The sequence below is a fragment of the Rhinatrema bivittatum genome, unplaced genomic scaffold (assembly GCF_901001135.1).
Source record: "Rhinatrema bivittatum unplaced genomic scaffold, aRhiBiv1.1, whole genome shotgun sequence".
Lineage (NCBI taxonomy): Eukaryota > Metazoa > Chordata > Amphibia > Gymnophiona > Rhinatrematidae > Rhinatrema > Rhinatrema bivittatum.
Window position 1 is genome coordinate 24,257 of NW_021820403.1, and position 13,610 is coordinate 37,866.

The 13,610-nt window shown below is 48.5% G+C and overlaps 1 protein-coding gene across 1 annotated transcript in view; it reads left to right on the plus strand.

The window, feature by feature from the left end:
- Nucleotides 1-7,576, plus strand: part of LOC115081608 (laminin subunit gamma-2-like) — a gene marked incomplete at its 5' end in the record, with an annotated part of 31,363 nt that extends 23,787 nt beyond the window's left edge. The window contains one exon of the mRNA XM_029586032.1: nucleotides 4,822-7,576. Within this exon, the coding sequence (XP_029441892.1) occupies nucleotides 4,822-5,075 (254 nt within the window). The remainder of the gene's footprint in view (nucleotides 1-4,821) is intronic.
- Between the last annotated feature and the right edge of the window lie 6,034 nt (nucleotides 7,577-13,610).

Genomic DNA, 13,610 nt, shown 5'->3' on the forward strand with positions numbered 1-13,610 from the left:
GAACTAGAACACATCTGTAGACTTCTCTTACCGCGTTCAGTCGCCTAAAGCTCTTACCGGCATTCTGCTGAATTGCCGCGAGATCTAGGCTGATTTTATAGAATCACCCAGCTACACCTGTGATCTGATTTGACGGAAGAGTGGATTCACATGAAGTGAATCCACTCAATTTCCTTGTTGAGGCCGCCAGGGGTCACTGTGTGTAAATCGAAAATCCATCGTTGTTCACACTGTTGCAGTCTTTTGATTCGGTCTCCCTTTCTCCAATGCGGGTGAACAATTTCTAAAATAGTCCATTTAATATCAGAAAATTCATGGTTATGGTCTCTGAAGTGTGTCACCAACGGTTCTTCTATTCGTCCTGTATTAATACAGCATTTGTGTTCAGTTAATCTAGTTCTGAACTGGCGTTTGGTCATGCCCACATATGTAAGTGGGCATGGGCAAAAGATGGCATACACAACGAATGAGGTTTTACACGTCGCTGAAGGTAAGGAGACTGCCCGTCCTGATGGTAAAGTGATGGTAGTCTGTGGTGATTTTAAAGTGCAGTGGGCACAGCTGTTACAATTCATAATTGGATCCTCAATGTTCCGGGACTGCTGGAGGCTAGAATGAACTACTTGATCTTTAATATTTCTGCCTCGAGAATATGCAATTCTAAGTGGTTCCTTAAATGAAGGGTGGATTTCTTGAAGTATTGCCCAGTGTCTCCGGATGGCTCTGCTGATCATTGGAGTGGCCAGAGTGTGCCTCATCACCATGGTCTGTGGGTTCGAATCCTCATGCTGCCTTGGCAAAAACATGAATTCCCTATTGGAGTAAAGGGCTCGTCGGTAGGCTTTTTTAACACATGACAGGGGATATCCTCGTTGCAAAAATCTTTCTGCCATGATTTGAGACTGTTTCTTGAATTCCGAATCGTCTGTACACAATCGCCGTATACGCATAAACTGACCAACAGGTAGGTTCAATTTAAAGGTGGTTGGGTGAAAGCTATCGAATCGTAAAAGATTATTACGATCACTGGGTTTGCGATACAGAGTGGTGACAACTGAGTCTTCTTTTTTGGTAATAAGTATATCTAAATATGAAATTTGTTGATCATGGAAATCCATGGTGAACTTAAGACATGAGTTTAATGAATTGAGCCAGAGATGAAATTCATGAAGCGCTGTCTGTGAACCTTCCCATATAATGAACACGTCATCTATGTATCTTTTCCAATATTTCAGAGAAAGAGACCATGGATGTTGTTGGATATATTGATTCTCAAATGCTGTTACAAATAAATTAGCAACATCTGGAGCCATGGCGGCCCCCATGGCGGTTCCCCGAATTTGTAAATAAAATTTATCTTGAAAAGAAAAGTAATTGTGACTCAGTGCTAAATCTAATAATTCGATAACATAGGAGGTTGGTATCCTTTGCGGAATAGGACGGGTGATGCATGATATTGAAAAAATTGAAAAATTAAATCATCATTCTTATTTCAATCTATCCAAAGAGGAATCACAGGCACTTCATCAATTACAAGACAGAAAGGATATAGTCATAAAACCAGCTGATAAAGGAGGAGCGGTTGTAGTGATGACCACATTAGCATACATTGAGGAAGTACAACGTCAACTTTCAAATACAGCATTTTATCGGGAACTTGACGAAGATCCGACAGATAATATTCTAGCGGAGATAACACGCATAGTAGAATATGGATACCAACAGAATTTCCTCACAAAGAGTGAGAGTGATTTTTTGATTAACAAAAACCCTAGGGTCCCCGTACTGTATATTGTACCAAAAATTCATAAAAATTTACAACAGCCTCCGGGAAGACCGATAGTATCGGCAAAGGAATCAGTATTAGAACCGATTTCAATTTTTTTGGATAAAATACTACAACCGTTTGTGTCGCAAGCACCCTCTTATGTTAAGGACACGTCTCATATGCTCCAATTTCTATCCACCGTAAAACTGTCAAGTCAGTGTTTATTAGTCACCATGGACATAGAATCACTGTATACAGTAATCCCTCAAGAGGAATTGCTCACTGTAATATCAGCTGTTTTAAAGACCCGTCCTATTCCGCAAAGGATACCAACCTCCTATGTTATCGAATTATTAGATTTAGCACTGAGTCACAATTACTTTTCTTTTCAAGATAAATTTTATTTACAAATTCGGGGAACCGCCATGGGGGCCGCCATGGCTCCAGATGTTGCTAATTTATTTGTAACAGCATTTGAGAATCAATATATCCAACAACATCCATGGTCTCTTTCTCTGAAATATTGGAAAAGATACATAGATGACGTGTTCATTATATGGGAAGGTTCACAGACAGCGCTTCATGAATTTCATCTCTGGCTCAATTCATTAAACTCATGTCTTAAGTTCACCATGGATTTCCATGATCAACAAATTTCATATTTAGATATACTTATTACCAAAAAAGAAGACTCAGTTGTCACCACTCTGTATCGCAAACCCAGTGATCGTAATAATCTTTTACGATTCGATAGCTTTCACCCAACCACCTTTAAATTGAACCTACCTGTTGGTCAGTTTATGCGTATACGGCGATTGTGTACAGACGATTCGGAATTCAAGAAACAGTCTCAAATCATGGCAGAAAGATTTTTGCAACGAGGATATCCCCTGTCATGTGTTAAAAAAGCCTACCGACGAGCCCTTTACTCCAATAGGGAATTCATGTTTTTGCCAAGGCAGCATGAGGATTCGAACCCACAGACCATGGTGATGAGGCACACTCTGGCCACTCCAATGATCAGCAGAGCCATCCGGAGACACTGGGCAATACTTCAAGAAATCCACCCTTCATTTAAGGAACCACTTAGAATTGCATATTCTCGAGGCAGAAATATTAAAGATCAAGTAGTTCATTCTAGCCTCCAGCAGTCCCGGAACATTGAGGATCCAATTATGAATTGTAACAGCTGTGCCCACTGCACTTTAAAATCACCACAGACTACCATCACTTTACCATCAGGACGGGCAGTCTCCTTACCTTCAGCGACGTGTAAAACCTCATTCGTTGTGTATGCCATCTTTTGCCCATGCCCACTTACATATGTGGGCATGACCAAACGCCAGTTCAGAACTAGATTAACTGAACACAAATGCTGTATTAATACAGGACGAATAGAAGAACCGTTGGTGACACACTTCAGAGACCATAACCATGAATTTTCTGATATTAAATGGACTATTTTAGAAATTGTTCACCCGCATTGGAGAAAGGGAGACCGAATCAAAAGACTGCAACAGTGTGAACAACGATGGATTTTCGATTTACACACAGTGACCCCTGGCGGCCTCAACAAGGAAATTGAGTGGATTCACTTCATGTGAATCCACTCTTCCGTCAAATCAGATCACAGGTGTAGCTGGGTGATTCTATAAAATCAGCCTAGATCTCGCGGCAATTCAGCAGAATGCCGGTAAGAGCTTTAGGCGACTGAACGCGGTAAGAGAAGTCTACAGATGTGTTCTAGTTCATAATCCTTTTGGGAGTGCATAATCTATGTTGAGAAACATTAGTGCTAAAAATATAAGTGGCCTCATATCTATTGTCATAATTGAAATCACCCATTATTACTGGTCTGCTGATTTTGTTAGCTTCCCTAATTTCTTTTAGTATTTCATTGTCTGTTAGTTCATTCTGGCCAGGTGGATGGTAATACACGCCTATTACAATTTTATTCCATTTTTCATCTGGCATTTCTATCCATAAAGATTCAATATTGCATGTTGTTTCCTGCACAACATTTAACCTGTTTGACTCAATGCTCTCTTTAACATATAGTGCCACCCCTCCACCAATTTGATCCATTCTATCATTTCGATATAATTTGTACCCTAGTATCACAGTATCCCATTGGTTATCCTCCTCGCAATTATATATACCTCTTCATCCAGAGCTATGCTCTCTAACATTCCCATCTTATTTTTTAGACTTCTAGCATTTGTATACAGACATTTCAAAGTATGTTTCTTGTTTGTACTAACAACCTGCTCATCAGTTGACAGGGGTAATTTGGAATCTTTCTGCACTTTACTTAAAGGCACCTGGTCCCCTTTGGCATTTATTGCAACCTCTCTACTGGGATGCCCTGTTTTCCCTGTTCTCTTAGTATCCTTCAAAGAAACATCATTCCAAACCATACACTTCTGAGCAACTATCGGCTTTCCCCCATCACCTAGTTTAAAAGCTGCGTTATCTCCTTTTTAAAGGTTAGTGCCAGCAGCCTGGTTCCACACTGGTTATGGTGGCGCTCATCCTTTCGAAAAAAAAAAAAAGTCAACCCTTCCCTTCCCCAAAATGAAGCCCAGTTCCTATAAATATAAAACTATCTTCCTTGCACCATCATCTCATCCATGCATTGAGACTTTGGAGCTCTGCCTGCCTCTGGGGTCCTGCGCGTGGAACGGGGAGCATTTCTTCTGCACATTAAATAAAATATGTCTGTGACTCTTTTGAGAAGAAAGGAGCTTATGGTTTCATGTCTGTCTGTTTCACTTCAGTTTCCTTCCTGTTAAGATGCAGATTGTAGCAACGCAATTGGTCCATCCCACTGAGCCACTTCCTGAGAAGTTGCAGTTGACTGTTGCTTTAGTTTATAGGTGTTTGCTGTTGAAGCTGGCTTGTAAAGCAGTATCAGCCATTCCCATTTTATCAGCCCTGCCATTCTCCCTTTAAGCGGCAGCAGTTAGGCAACATCAGGGCATTCCTCTGCTGAATAAAGCAGACCAGACTGAAGTGGCATATTCCTCACCATTTGCTTTTCCTCCATTTTACAGATCAGCCCTGGTTGACAGATGAGAAAAGCGTTAGCATGCTTGAATCCAGCCTGAGTGCTGCACGGACACAAATTGCCAGTCGGCTGAGACCTCGTATGGCAGAGCTGGAGGAGATGGCCAACCAGCAGAGGAACAAAATTCACTCCCTGGAGAAGAACATTGATCAGATCCTGCTGGACATAGAGAACCTGGAGGAGATCCGTAGATCCCTGCCATCAAGCTGCTACAATTTGTCACCAATTGAACATGCCTGAGAGCAAGAGGCAGGGAGGCATGCAGCGTCCTTCCACAGGACCTATAGCCCTGAGATACAGAGCACCACTCTGTGGGACATCACTGCCCCCATAATGCCCTTCTTCTAACCCATTCCTCCCTCTCTGACTGTGTTTCACAGGGGTGGGTTTGGAAATAGGGCAGCTCTGCATCCTACACGATCCCAGAAAATGAGGCATCAGAGCCATGGTGTCCTCTTCCTCTTTGAACTGTCTTGTAGACTGCTCATTGTCTTATGGGAATCTCCAGATGAGAGGGAAAAAATGGGTCCAGACTCTGTACGTTGGACTTTGTACATCCTGCAGTGTCCTCCCTCTCTTTCCTTTAATGATCTTAAGCAAAGTGAGAGCCACATGAATAATTCCAAATGTTGTGTTTGGATTTTTTTTTTAAATAGTTGTAAGTTTCAGAAAGAAATGGAGGTAATATGAGAAGACCAAGGAAGAGAGGGGTAAATACTCTCTTTCTTCCCTATCCCATTCTCAGGGCCTTATTCTGAGGTGCTCCACTCACAGTTAAATGCTGTGACATTTTCTGTTCTTTTATTATGTATGGTACAGGTAAAGATTTTTATTTGAACCCACCGTGATGCTTTGTGGGAATCATGGGTAATCAAGCCCAAATGAATACATAACTAGGTGATGACTCCCTTCGCCCCATTAGAAGAAGAGCAGAGGAAGAAGCTCAGGATGTGGTCCTAGGTGTGCACATATCAACAGATAGTGAGTGAGCAATCTTTTAATGACTTCTGGTCAGGGAAGAACAGATCCTGAGCTACTTATCTCATTTCCCCTCTGCAGTAACAGTAAAAGATGATTCTGGAACAATGTTGGTGCCCAGACAATATGCAAGCTGTTTAGTACAATATGCAGTTCCTAGTCTCAGGGGAAGACCTAGCAAATGTTTCCTCCAGGATAAAAATTGCTCCAGATTTGTAAGTGAAAATACTTCTTGTTTTCAGTGGGAAAAAGTGGAGCGCTTTTTGTACTGGAGAAAAACTGAAAGTTAAACTTTGAAATACTTGCCCTGTGGTTTTCTCCTGTGGACTTGTAACAACCAGAAGAGAAAATACATTGCAGTAATAGTCGGCCCCCCCCCCCCCCCCCCCCATTTTTGGATCCAATATCTTAGTGTTGCACTACTTGCTCATCAGGAACACCTTACTTAGTGCAGGGAGCCATGAGCTGGGGGCGCTGGATCCCATGGCAGAGACTTCATGTAGCGGGCTGTCAGTTTGTGTTATCAGCCTCATCAAGCAGTCGCACACATGCAAACTTTGCTCTTTGTATCTATAGTGTGTGATTCCTTGCACTAGAAGAATGCTGTAGTCTGTATTTGTTTTTACGCCATCCCAGGAGTTAGATGCCTGCAGCTGGACTTTATTTATTGTGAAGTTAGAAATGGATGAAGCACTGATGTCCAGTGAAAGCTCCTGCTTCGTAACTCCATGTGGTCTGTCTGTCTGTTAAGACCTTGAAGTTATTTATGTGTTATAAAATGGATCCGAGCTATCCCATTGGTCAACTTGCGTTAGTCATATCAAGGACAATCAATGATAATGTCTTTGTCTTTCTCTCTTAGCACTTACCAATGGGCGGGCCAGCTACGGTGGTGTTTGATGGCTTCGTAATGCAATGTAGCTGTGCTTCAATAAATGGGAATGAGCTGTAGCTGAAATTGTTGGAGATTTCAGTATAGGCAGTGTGTCTGAGACAAAAGATTACAAATCATTTTTAGCTTGAGAACATTTTCTAAGCAGAATAATGCTAACGTTTATGTGACTATTATTTATTTAATCACAAAAAAGAAGTCGTCTAAAAAAATGCCACCAAAAACAGCTAACGGCAAAAAGGTAGTGGTGTGGACACTTAGAACCATTTTTTTAATATAAACAATTATACCATATGTCTTAGCAGGCCAACATTGATATTAATTGTAAAAGATTAGCCCATGGTCTAATTGTAGAATGTAAGATTTGCCTTTACACCTGTATGATATGATTAGACTGCAGATTCAATGTCATAGTGATGAATGGGATATGTGATTCCTATATATGAAGACCCTAGTAGTTGATCTGATAAGACATATGGAGTAATTGTTTATATTAAAAATGGTTATAATTTTATATACCACCACTCTTTTCCCTGTTATTTATTTAACCAATGCTTTTGCAACTAGAGAGCGGAAAATGACCCTTATGTCATGGTTGTTGATTTTAATTCTGTGGCGGCAATGCTGCACTTGTCACAAATTCTTTGATATTCTGACCTCTTAAAAACATAAAACAGGACATTTTTCCAAATACTAAATGCCACAACAAAATATGCCAATATCTCCTTATGATGGAAACTACAGTCGATGCTTTCTCTGAGTATCTCAAAACTCATATAAGACATTGTATATCACGCATTGGATGGTATGTCATAAAACGACATATATCACATGTTGGATGGTATGTCAATAAAAGATCTCTGTTTGCAAATAATGCTCTCTTCTATGCCGCACTAATGGCTGCCATGGATATCGCCTATTTATAAATCTCTGTGCCAGATTTTGTGCCTGTGTTTTGAAGTCTTGCAACTCTGAACATATGTTCCCATTGTGTCCAAACTATATATAGCAGGAGCAGAATGGGTTATTCCTAGCATGAGTTGCAGCATAAAACTGACAGCATGAGCTGTGCTACAGCGTGGTAGTATACGCTATAATATGTCCATGTTTTCTAATATATGTGGGCCAACACAAAGAGACCAGTGAGAATATGTTTGAATGAACATAGAAATTGTGTGATCACCATGAAAGTTAAGGCTTCGATAGTACAGCACTGTATCGATCATACGGGGAGGCGAACCGGGCTCGTCCCGGTATCGCCGAAGATAACGCGGGATCGGGCGGGAGGCAAGGAGCTAGCGGGAGGAGGGGGGGGGGGGGGCGGGCGCAAGCAAGGGGAAGGACCAGGGGACCAATGGCAGCGCGGCAATTCGAACTGCCGCGCTGCCATTGGGTAATGAACTAAGACGGGAGCGAGGACAGTCTGGAGCGGGCACTGAGGAGTTAGGCAGTGAAGCAAGTGGAGGTGACTTGGTTTGCTCTCCGTTGTTTCGCTGTCTAAGTTCCTCTTTGTCGCGCTTCCGGATTCTCCCATTTGCGACCTTCGTCTCGGGACCCCATGCGGCGCGCAAAAACGCGGAGTTCGGCTGGGCCAGCCGCGACGTCGCGAGCTCGCCCGCCGGCTAGGCCTAGGACGCCTCGGGTATCGGTTCAGCCGCCGGCTTCGGGTCTAAGCGCCGTGAGTACTGTTGCCTCAGCCGGCGCCCCCCCCCCCCACGCCCCACCTATTGCCTGCCTCATGCCGTACCTTTCCGACTCGGGCGAGAGCGGCCCCGAGCCGGACGCGTGTCCGCCTGCCTCTCCTCCGCCCCCCCCCCCCCCCCCCCACACAACCTCTCTTAACTGCGCCCCCCGAGTCCGCCTTTACTTTTTCTTTTTTGGGCCCTATCTCCCGCGACCCCTCGTGCCTCCCAGCCCGGCCGGCCCTGCAGCCACCTGCATCTCCCGCCGCTAGCCTTCTGGGCGCCCGTGCCACCCCCCCCCCTTGCCAGACCGGTGCTGGTGCCCGCGGCCGCCGCCTGAGCGTTCCCCAGGCAGCCCGAGGCGACCGCCCCCCTGCCTCCCTCAGGGCCTCGTCCCGGTGCCGCCAGATGCTTACAGCCGGGGGTTCCGCCGATAGGAGCGGGGGCCCCCGTGTGCCGACCGGCAGGACCAGTAGGGCTCGTACCGTTCGTTCAGCCCTCCCCTGCAGTGACCTCAGCATGCGCTGCCCCCGTGGCCCTTCCGGTCCTCCGAGCTCCGTACCCTTAACTCCTACAGCCACCCAAGAGGCAGCGGTGGTGGAGGCCTTTTTGGAGCGCATGGCCAAGGCGGGGTACGGTTTTTTTCCCGGTGGCCGATGCCCTGCCGCGCGCGGATCCTGCGGCGCCCTGCGATTGCTTAGGCTTGGGGGCCTGGCAGCAGGGCCCAGCCCCCCTCCCCTCGGGAGGGCTTATTTTTCCCCCAGGAGGACACCTGGCCCCCGGCGGCGCATTCCCCGTGGCGGGCAGCCAGAGGCCCCCCCCCCCCGAGTTGCGGGGGGCTTGCGCCGGGCGCCAGGCGCGGCCGAGGAGCACCCCGGGCCGTCGTATCAAGAGGCCTGGAGGGACAGGGACCCGACCGGTTTCTGCGGAGTCCGGTCTGATCTCGGCGGTGATCCTGCTCTTGGTGGCGAACCTGGTGCCGGCGTTCGTGGAGTGTTACACGGCCCCCGGGACGGGGAGGTCGTCCGGCCTGCGGATGGGGCAGGTAAGTCTAATATCGCAACTGGTGATTTGGGAAAGAGTGTTAGGGCCAAGAGGTCCCGGTTGCGGTCTAGTTCCTCGTCTACCACCTCGGATTCGGACAGCAGCGAGGGTACCGAGCGCTCGAGTTTACTTGTCACTGAGGGTCAGCAATGCGACGTCGGCCCTCCCGCCTTGGCGTCCTTGACTGAACTGTGGGAGGAAGTGCCACGGCGGTTGGTTAAACGCATCCGAAAACGAAAATTTGTCAATATTTTCCGGCTCTTAGAAGGTCGCCGGGGTGGCAAGAAGGGATCCCGGAAGGCCAAGAAGCGTAATCGCCGGCGCGGGGTAGGGCCTCGCATTGCCAAGAACGTTGTCAATTGGGTGCGTGGGTTCTTACGGATGGCCAGTGTAGTTAGCCATTTCGATGCTTCTCAGTATGGCTCCTTGTTATCTTATGCGGATAGTATTTTAGGTGCCTTCAGGGATTACGATGGTTGGGCGTGGCTCAACTATGATGAGAAGTTTCGCGATAAAATGGCGGGTAATCGGTTTATGTCCTGGGGTACTCAGGACATTCACCTGTGGCTCACACAAATGACTAATAAAGGTGTCGTGTCCACCAGGGGTGGTTCAGGGGCGGGAGGCGCAGGCGGTGGCCCTGCGCGGCTGGATTCCGTCGGTGTCGCCGCGGTTCAGTCCTTTCGGCCCGGATCCGGGGGAAGGGGCGAGTCTGGGGTCAAACTTGGGGGGGGGCGGGACCAACGTTTGCTGGAGATTCAACAAGCTTACGTGCTTGTTCCCCGAATGTAAATTTCGGCACGTGTGCACCACGTGTGGGGGAGCCCATTCCGCCCTTAGGTGCACTCAGGGCCAGGGCGCTGGGGCCGGTAAAGGAGCAAAATGATTTGTCCATTTACTGCAAAGCCGATTCACCTATACGCTTGGACCAGTTGGACGCGACGTTACGGCTTTACCCTGATCGTCAGGCGGCTACCCTTTTAGCTGATGGTTTTCGTTATGGTTTTCTCATTCCTTATGTAGGTCCCGGGGTTGGGGGGAGGGCAAGGAATTCCCGATCAGCCTCCAGATTGGCCGCTGTAGTTCGAGACAAGCTAGCGGATGAGCTTGACTTGGGTAGGATAGTTGGCCCCTTCTTACGTCGGCCGTTTGAGGCAATGCACCTTTCGCCGCTCGCGGTCATTCCAAAAAAGGTTCCGGGCAAATTTCGACTCATACTTAATTTGTCCTCCCCGGATGGATCTTCCGTCAACGATTTCATTCCCTCGGAGGCTTGCGCCGTCACCTATGCTTCCTTCGATGACGCCGTTGCCTTGGTCCGTGCTGCGGGTCCGGGAGCCCTTTTAGCGAAGGCGGACATTGAATCCGCGTTTCGATTGCTCCCCATTCGTCCCTGTTGTTTTCCACTCCTTGGCTTTTATTTTGAAGGTCACTATTTTTTAGATCGCTGCTTGCCCATGGGTTGTGCTGTCTCTTGTGCATTGTTCGAAGCGTTTAGTACCTTTGTTCATTGGGCCACGAACATGCATAACGCTTGCGAGGCCTCCGTGCATTATTTGGATGACTTCCTATTCGTAGGACCGGGATCGGACGATACGTGCCGACGACAATTGGATGGTTTCATGTGCACAGCCGAGCGTCTGGGTGTCCCCATAGCTCCCGACAAGACTGAAGGTCCTGTTACTAAATTAACCTTTCTCGGCATAGAGTTGGATTCGGTGAGCATGTCTTGTCGCCTGCCGGCGGACAAGCTTCTTCAGCTCCAGGGTTTGATCGAGCTCGTCAGGGGCGCGGCGAAAGTCACGTTGCGTCAGATGCAAGCTCTAATCGGCTCCCTTAATTTCGCGTGCAGGGTCATTCCGATTGGACGGGCATTTATTCGCCGCCTTTCGGCGCGAACGGCGGGGGTCAGGGCGGCCCATTATTTTATTCGGGTTACTAAGGCGGTTCGGGATGAGTTGGATATATGGGCTGCGTTTCTGGTCTCTTTCAATGGAGTTTGCATTATGCAGGAGCCGGAAGTGTCGAATGTCGATCTTGAACTGTACTCGGATGCGGCGGGTTCGGCGGGTTTGGGCCTATATTTTCAAGGACGATGGTGCGCCGCGCGTTGGCCTGCTACTTGGGTGACGGCTGGCACGGTCCGGAATATTACATTCCTGGAACTTTTCCCTATTTTGGTGGCCTTGACGCTGTGGGGCAAGGACTTAGCCCACAGACGAGTGGTTTGGTGGTGCGATAACTTGGGTGTTGTGCAGGTGGTTAACAAGTTGGCAGCAAAGTGCCCTCGGGTATCAACGTTGGTTCGGGAATTGGTTATGTTATGTCTCCGTTGGAATGTGACCGTCAAGGCGCGCCATATGCCTGGCACTCAGAATTGTCTTGCTGATGCTCTCTCTCGTTTAAGTGGGATGTCTTCAGAGCTGCGGCTCCACATGCCTGCCCGACGGGGGAGAAGGTGCCTACTGGTCTCTGGAAGCTCGGCATCCCCTGACGTGGAACCTGATTCGGCACTCGGTGGCGCCAGCCACCTGGAACTCATATCTCTCCGGCAGACGTTATGTGGCTGGTTTTCTATACTCTTCCGGGTGGGCGGGGGGGGACGTGGGTGTAGACGATCTCGTACGGTTTATCCTGTGGGCGAAACGGTCGGGGTTTTCGGTCGCCTCGGTTCGGAGCCAGTTAGCAGGATTTGCCTTTTTCCAGAAATTGGCTGGGTTTGGCAGTCCCTTTCGTAGTTTTTTGGTACGGAAGTTATTGGCGGGCTGGCGACGCGGTTTAGGTCCCCTGCCGGATCGGCGGCGGCCCATCAGGTTTCCCGATCTGCTTCAACTTTCCGCGGGCCTGCGGAGTATCTGTAGTTCGCCGTTCGAGTTGGCCTTATTCCGGGTTGCCTTCGCTTGGGCCTTCTTTGGTGCGTTTCGCATTGGAGAGCTTGTGGCACGATCTGCCCGGACAGGGGGTATGGGGGGTCTATTGGTTGGGGACGTCTGTTTATACAAGCATAGCGTGATGCTGTGCCTTCGGACCTCTAAAACGGATCAGGGGGGCATGGGGGCGTGGATATCCCTACGGCGTGCTCCGCACATCATAGCGTGTCCAGTCCGGACTGCGCGGCGGTACGCGGTCTTGCGGCCTTGCGTTGGGCTACAATTCCTGGTGCACGAGGACGGGGCTCCGTTGACGCGCTATCAGTTTGCAACCGTGCTGCGGAAAGTTGTGGCGTCTTTGGGGTGGAATGTGGGACAGTACACTCCGCATTCCTTCCGCATCGGGGCTGCCACGGTGGCGGCTGAATTTGGGTGGCCTGCGGATCGTATACGGGCGTTGGGTCGCTGGAAGTCTGCTGTGTATCGCCGATATATCCGGTAGCGGGGTTCCGTGGCGGTTGCGGTTTTCCCTGGTGGGGTTCCGGGGGTCGGCGTGCTTGAGCGCTAATGTCTGTGTTTTTCTTTCAGATCGGCCTGGACTCGAGTCACCTGGGGATTGTGCTTGGATCGTGGGCCACTCTTTTGTTCATCGGGCTCAACGTCGAGCTCGGAAGCGCCCGTACGGGGAGAATCTGAACGTGGCTGCACCCGACGGATTGGTGCGATGGCTGGGCAAAGGAGGAATGCGTTGGGGTAGTCTCTGCGACTTCTTACAAGGCCAGGTTGCTGTTTTGGGAGCGCCCCGGTTTATTGTTGTTCACCTGGGTGGGAATGACATTGGTCACCTCACCTGTCGTGAGTTCATTAAAATTATCCGCAAGGACTTTGCGTTTCTCCTGAATCGCTTGCCCTCTACGAAATTGGGGTGGTCGGACATCATTATTCGCCTGCGCCACCGGGATGAACCCATGTGGCGTCATGGTGTCAAGAAATTGAACCGCCAAATTGGCAAATGGTTAGTCCGGGAAGGGGGGTTTTGGATTCGGCATGACTGGTCCTGGGAGGTTTTAGACGGGTACTTCTTGGGGGATGGGGTTCACCTTTCTGACATTGGTATGGATCTCTTCAACAATGCCTTGGAAGAAGGTCTTAAGTTTGCAGTTGCAAGTGTGGCCGCAGTGGGGGAACAAGGCCTTTTAATTTGCCTTGTTGGTGGCGGAAAACCCGAGCCTTATTTGTTGTGTATTATGTTGAATTGGGAAGAGCACGTTGAAAGAGGAGGTAATGCTCGTGCAGCTTGGGGTTGCTG